The 7,091-nt window shown below is 42.1% G+C and overlaps 1 protein-coding gene across 1 annotated transcript; it reads left to right on the top strand.

The window, feature by feature from the left end:
- Positions 1–3,521: 3,521 nt before the first annotated feature.
- LOC131879617 (uncharacterized) lies at positions 3,522–4,091 on the top strand. The gene is made up of 2 exons (XM_059225976.1): positions 3,522–3,725; positions 3,783–4,091. The coding sequence occupies exons 1-2, from the start codon at positions 3,522–3,524 to the stop codon at positions 4,089–4,091; spliced, it is 513 nt and encodes a 170-aa protein (XP_059081959.1).
- The last annotated feature ends 3,000 nt before the right edge of the window (positions 4,092–7,091 follow it).

Here is a 7,091-nt window from a genome sequence, read left to right as displayed (position 1 = left end):
CGAAGATGCTTAAAAGACTACCAACCACCCAAACATACCTTATCTTTGCCTCCACTGAAGCAAAATGAACTTGTGCCAAAACACGACGCTTTGATACGAATCATTCATTCAACCTGGTAAGACCATACCGGCTTCATTTTGAACAGGAACGTCCAGACATCTTTCCCAAACTCATTTCTCATGGCCTTTTCACTTTCTTCTGTAATCAGAGATTTCAGCCGTTTTTTGACTCCCAGTCACAACTGCTAATATCCCACTTGGCTTCTTCATAATGCGACTCCTTACGATAAAGAATTAAAACGATGTGACCCCGACGATTTGGATTGCGTGGTACAATTCTCCACATTTGGTAAGGTTCTTGAATACTGCAACTGTTTTCATAATATGTTGCTTCTAATCAACTCACCATTTGGGGCTCACATCTTTGAAGATGGCAACACAAATTAAAAACTCATTTTTTTGTTCGTCTCTTTCTGTAAAAGTTGTGTGTCACAAGTAATGTTCTCAAACTTACCCAAATAACATTTATTTGCATCCTGGGCCCTTAAGTGTATCTTTTTGCATCCTGAATCTCTATGTACATTATTTGCATCTTTGATCTGTTTTCACCTTTTTTCATTTTAGGCTTATTTTGACTGTGTTTGTTTGGGCCGAAAATTTCTATTTTGACTATTTTAAAGAGAAAGTGGCGCCCTGACGTATGTCTGCACTTGACAATTCAGGGTCTCGCCTACCATCCATTTCCCAGGGCGCATAGATGATTGTACAACAAACTGGAAAGGTTGAATGAGCATATTTTATAAAAAAGAACCTCAATAGCAGCAACCCACTGAACACTTTCAAAGTACGATACTGTATTGGCTGGAGTCAATATCTAATAATAACAAGTAGGTTTCCTTTGGTATAAAAACTGGCGATCTCCGTGAGAGCTTTGAATTTTCTTGTCCCAGCATGTGGGACAGCAACACGAGTCGACAGTGTACTTGATCTAGTACTTGCCAGTGATCCGGATATGATTTCTACTATCCAAGTAACCCCAAATGACCTCTCCGATCATAGCATTATTTATCATATTTATCATAACATTGCTATAATTCATCAGAAAAAAAGTCTCAAATTCCCCAAAAAGTTTCAAAAACTGGACTTGCCAAGTATTGCTTTCATGAAGAATGCTGGCCCTTAATTATCTCAACTATAGAATACTTTGACCTTGTTCCCAAAATGGAACAAGAGCCTAACATTAACAATGCCATGACGCTACTCATAAGCTCACTTGAAGGGGCATGTGACCAAGTAGGAGTACCCCTCTTGGCAAATAAAGAAAATGAAGCGATTATTCCGAAACAGAGACAAAAGCTCTTCAAGAAACGGGTGTCATTGGTAAAGAGGCTGAAGTCCCTGGATGATGAATCATTCATATCCCAAAATGTTAAAAGTAAGAATAAAAGCATCGACATTCTTTTGAAAAACTCTCTGGACAAGGATCAGTTGTGGAAAGAGGAGAGTTGTCCAAGATGTTAAACTCAACCCAAAAGCGTTTTACTCATACGCCAACTCCAAACGGAAAGGCGACCCCCTTGTAGGGCCCCTTAGACTACCAAACGATGAAGAAGTATCTAATCCAGTCAATTTAGCCAATATCCTTAGTGATCAATTGGCCTCTGTATTTTCAATCCCAGTTGATCATGTAGCAATGGACCCCCACTAAGCCAACAGTAATTCCCGTTGTCCTAACCCGGGAATACGACATAACGTTAGAGAGACGAGGCATTTGATCTAAAATCAATCCCTTGGATAAAAAGATAGTGAGGGGCTTAAAATCTCCTTTTGTCTTAAACCGGGCACCACCTTTGTACAACTTGCTCCCGTGCTCTCTTAGTCAATTCTATGCATTAGATGACATTACGATGGCTTCTATGGGTGCAAAAGGCGGTCTGTGTGAGACAAAGTTGGTTCCATGGTTCCCAGCACAGTATACTGGGCCCGGATTGCAGGTTTAATCCGATCGATTGAAACCGTATCAGCTTTTTCATTAATATCCAAGGTGTAAAAATCGTCTTGAAAGGACCAGAATAAGGAGAATAAAGAGGAAGATATACCTTATCTAAACGAACGAGGACATAATTGGCATTGGATAAAGCTGAAGAAGAGTACAAGGTGTGTGAATCATGTCGTTTTGAGTTCACAAAAGGGAACCGCTCTGAACAATTTCGATAAAGGAACCTGCTTGATCGAGAAAAAACCACCAGGAGCTCGCAGACTCTCGCCGTACGTAGCATAAGCAGCGGAGTAACCTAGGTCTGATTTGAAAGCCGAAGGACCAAGGGAAGCTCCTTATTCCAATCCCGAACACAATTTAGTTTTGCCATTAAAGAGGCTTTCAGTGAGCGATGAAATCGTGTTCAATACCGTTTGCTTGTGGATGCTATGAAGTTGTTCGTATTGATCGGAATCCTAAGAAACGACCTAGATTTTTTCCACAAGGTTGATTCAAATTGGCGTCCCCTGTCAGTTGTGATCACTTCCGTCACCCCAAAACGTGCTATCCAGCCACAGAGCAATGCATTTGCACAATCTTCGCCGGTCATTGATTTCAGTGGTATCAATTTTGGCATCAAGTTCATCGATCTAACACTGTAAAACGATATCGAAATCCGTCAAAAATTGGTAATGGTCCAACAATATCGACACGAAGATGGCCAAACCTACTAGACGGAGGATCAAAATCGCTTGTAGGATTTTGCGTGTGGCGTAGGGTCTTTGAACGTTGACATTTTTTGCAGGAACGGACACAGGCACGAATATTTTTCTTCATCTCAAACAAGACGAATGCCTGATGGATGGCTCGGGTGGTTGGTCGAACACCACTATGACTTAGCTCATTATTAGGTTATACGTTGTGGTTGCTTCTTTTATTCTAAGTTACATGATTACGGATTGCGTGCGGCCGTCATCTACAGTAGTCGGCTTGTTACCGCTGCAGGTACACCACTCGCTAACGGCGGCTACATCCCTTTTGCTGCCAAGACTGACTTGGAAAACAAATTGAGATGGAGGCAATTGTGTCCCCAAACCTAGCCGGACCACCCTTGGTCCGTTACCGCGACCTTGTTGCACTTGAGGTTATCCCCAAATCCTTCACGTGTCCATCAGATTCAAGGCTCAATATTGGACCTTTTTATAAGAAGCCTTGTCTGGGATTATCTCGAGAAAAAGTTTGTGGGAGACAAGTGGGTGCTGATCCATTTGACAATGAAGTTTCGACTCCTTTTGAGGAAAGGACTGATCTTCTTCATATATGTGTGAATCGGTGTGCAGATGGAGAGGGAGTGGACCAGGATTTTGTGAAATCCGAATTACTTTGCGTGACCGCCACATTTTCAGATGTGCTAGTCTCCTCTTTGGGAGAGGCATCAGGACGAATAAAGGGTCCAAAAAGGAAGATTGAGTTAGATGCACGAAAAGAAATCAAACCATGCCGAGTCACCACTGCACGGATGACACAACTCCACTTCCAAAAGATGGCGGAAAAGTTGATCCAAGAATTGGCTGCTGTTCGAGTCATTGTGCCGTGCAACGTCCCAACCGAATGGACTAGCCCCATGCACTTCGTTGGCAAGCCAGGCGGCAAAAAGGTCTTCCTTGTGACTGATTACCGCCAACTGAACAAAGCTGTAAAGCGCCATATTCACCCGTTTTATTCGGCCAACGATCTAATGAGGAAGGTACAACTGGATAGCTGTGGGTTCATCAAACTTGACGCCGTGCATGGCTATTTCCAGGTGCCACTGGATGAGGATAGCTCGCTTCTCACGGCGCTCTCTGGCAAATGGTTCTATACTCTAGCACCCATGGGCCTAAGTTCAAGTTCAGACGAATTCAATATTCGGACTGATCGAGCAGTCGCGTGTTTGGGCAATTGGTTGTTGAAAATCGTCGATGATATGGCCTTTCAGGATCCCACCCTCGATCTTGCCCTCAGTCGCCTTGAATTAGTGCTTGAACGTTGCAGAAAGGCGGGCATCAAGTTAAGTCTTGATAAAATGCAAATTGGCCAGGAGATTTCCTACACTGGATTTGTTTTGAGTTGAGCAAAGATGGAGTTAAGCCACACCCGTCTAAAGTGGAGGCCTTGCGCAATTTCCCCCCTCCAACATGCATATCTGAGCTCAGATCCTTCTTGGGATTAGTAAATCAGCTTGGATCGTTTCTTCCGGATTTGGCTCATGCAACTGTTGGGATGCGCGAGCTCCTGAAGAAGGGTTGGCCTTCACTTGGCTACCTGAGCTTGAAATGGAATTTTCTGCGGCCAAAAAACTGTTGTGTTCTTCTTCCTTGGTCAAGCAATTTAATCCTGATTTGCGAACTGAGCTTCTTACTGACGCCTCCCGCTCCTATGGCCTTGGATATGCTATGATCCAGAGGGACAAATTCGGACGCCCAAGTCTTATCCAATGTGGATCATGTTCCCTCTCTGCCGCACAAAAGAGCTATGCAACAATGGAACATGAGGCATCGGCCGTGCTTTGGGCCGTTATGAAATGCGACCACTACACTACCTCAGGGGAATCTCAATATTTTACGTGAGTTGTGTTAATACACCTGCTGGTCGCTTTCAACGTAATCGCCGCCTTCTACGACCTACTCCATCACAAAAAGCTGCGACTGACGAGGATATCGTCAATAAAGAACCTGTCCCAAAACCACCACGTTGGAGTTCCAGAATTTCACTCAAAACGGTCTGATTTGCTCCCTAACTTGTGGAAAACGACGTTTCAAGCAGAAGCAGGTGAAATGTGGCAAGAGGAGCTTGATTTTGATATTTTATGTTCCATATTTAATCCAGTAACCCTGTTTTTATTCATTCGCTATGCTCCTGATCGGGGGGGGGGGCGTTGTTAGGATATACGTATTGGTTGCTTTTTTAAATTCTATATTACATGATTACAGAATGTTTTGGTTGATTCTAATAACGTAAACATGCAACCCAAAAAGCCAGTTTTTCTCTCGCTCTCAGGAAATGAACATTTCGTTGGCGTCTTAAGCATTCAAGCTTTTATTTCTAGCACACAACACTCATGGAATAATCCAATTATTCGAGCCACCTAAAATCGAGAAAAGATAAGTCGAGGAGAACCAATCGCACATATCATCACATCGAATAGAAACTTGACCTCTTTCCTCGTCCTTTAATCCAGTGATCGCCCATGAAGACACTCATCTCGAATAAATAGCTGAAGATTAAGGGCGGTGATCAGTAGACACTGAACTTCGGACCTTCCAAGAAATGCTTAAATTGCAATATGGCTTTTTTCACTCCCGATAGTTCGCGATCGAAAGCATTATATTTGCTTTTCGCCGACGTTAAAACCCTAGAAAAGAAAGCAATAGGCTCCAAGGTCTTTGACGACTGTTGCTCTAAAACAGCATCCAATCCGGATTCTGAAGCATCTGAAGTCAATGCCAATGGAAGATCAGATTGGGGAAAGCCAAGAGTGTTGGTCTAGACAAAATTTCTTACACATGTTTGAAGGCTACTTGGTGACGTTAAGTCGAAGTCAAAACTTGAGAATTATGAATTATAACAATGCTTGAGATAGCAGAAATCAGAGGGCCTAAATTAATATTTTTTATCTTCACAGAATTTTTTGCAGATAAATGTTAATAAAAGCCTGCCTTTATCAATGGTAAATTTAGACTACCCTATTTTCAGCACATTTACGTGGCAAAGCTGTGATTCAAATCTCACATGCTGACCCTTGTCCCGTTTACATTACAAAGGTAACTTCGATCGACCTTTTGGAATCGTCCTCTACCGAGTGGTTAGTTTTTCCTAGAGTGCGTGTGTGTTTCCAAATGCTCAGGCAAGCAGCAATTGATAATTGTACAAAACTACATCAAGGATTCAGTACAGACTTGATGAAGAACGAAACCGGGAATTTTGAAAGTACCATATGTCAGTTTTTAATTCAGTCGGTGGTTTCGTGTTATATCAATTATTTGACTTATTAAAATGAAGAAACATAGCACTGTGTAATTCATTGAGCTTCTGACATACTTTTTAGAATAAAAAATGGTGGCCACAAGTCGACGCGATTCTCTTGCTAAAAACGTGTTGTTAAATGTTACAATTTGGTGTGGAAGGCATATGATTATAATTCATGTCTGCAATGGGGCACTGCTTGTCAACTCCCCTCAGGGATACTGTCTGACAAACGAGAGTTCTCTTAAGACGCGTTATTTCGAGTTTCTAAGCCAATCAACCTTTCCACAAAAGGTTGTTTTCGTTAATTTGATTCAGGTTTCTTGTTCTTCGGCTCTTGCTCTTGTAACGCTAGTTTTCTGGGTTATGTAAGGTCATAATATAATTATAACAATAACAGAGCTCCTAGTTGGCGTTTTGTAACACATAATAATCCAGCGCTTTGTTACTCTGGCTTCAAAAACCTGACTAGACCCGTCAGTATTGTACTGAAAATAGCTAGTGTTAGTGAATAAAAACTAGAAAGTACCAGACAGTTAGACAAATTTGGCTCACTACCATGTTCCCAAGTTCAAGGGTTGCGCTTTGCATTTAATTGGGTTTCAGTGTGATCCCATTTCTGATTGGGTAAATCTATTTGAACATGGTCTTGAACCAGTTCTAATCATTGGGACCCATGTTTGCTCGATCATTTCAGGTGGCTTTCTAACAACATGGGACCAAAAACAAGGCGGCAAACTTGGTAAAAAGAGCCTTTTCATAATTGTAACCAATACTCTGTGGGTCTTGAGCCGCAGGAGCCAGTTAAGATAAAGATATAATGGGATGCAAACTGTAACGAGTGTAATTCTTCTTGTTTGTTGATACAATGTGGTTGGAATCGGAAAAACAACAGCTATTCCCAAATTCAGCGTCTTCGCTTTCCTGTTTTGAAAACCATGGAACCTCTGAACAAGGACACTCTTCATCACGAGACGTGACATTCCCAGACCAAAGGGTGGATGCCGAATTTGAGGGCTAGGATTGCCCTTGAGTGGGTTTGACTGACATATTTTCTGCGAGGAGAGCTAATTTATTGAAATGCCTTTGAACCACTGACCCTGATGGC

Source organism: Tigriopus californicus, chromosome 4 (genome assembly GCF_007210705.1).
Source record: "Tigriopus californicus strain San Diego chromosome 4, Tcal_SD_v2.1, whole genome shotgun sequence".
Lineage (NCBI taxonomy): Eukaryota > Metazoa > Arthropoda > Copepoda > Harpacticoida > Harpacticidae > Tigriopus > Tigriopus californicus.
The sequence above is the reverse complement of the archived record's forward strand: the minus strand, read 5'-3'. Positions and strand labels throughout refer to the sequence as shown.

Bases quoted from the DNA above. Each gene is read 5' to 3' on its own strand.
- LOC131879617 (XM_059225976.1), top strand. From the start codon at position 3,522: ATGGCGGAAAAGTTGATCCAAGAATTGGCTGCTGTTCGAGTCATTGTG. The intron at 3,726-3,782 runs GTACAACTGGAT...GGCTATTTCCAG, and splicing joins CCAACGATCTAATGAGGAAG to GTGCCACTGGATGAGGATAG.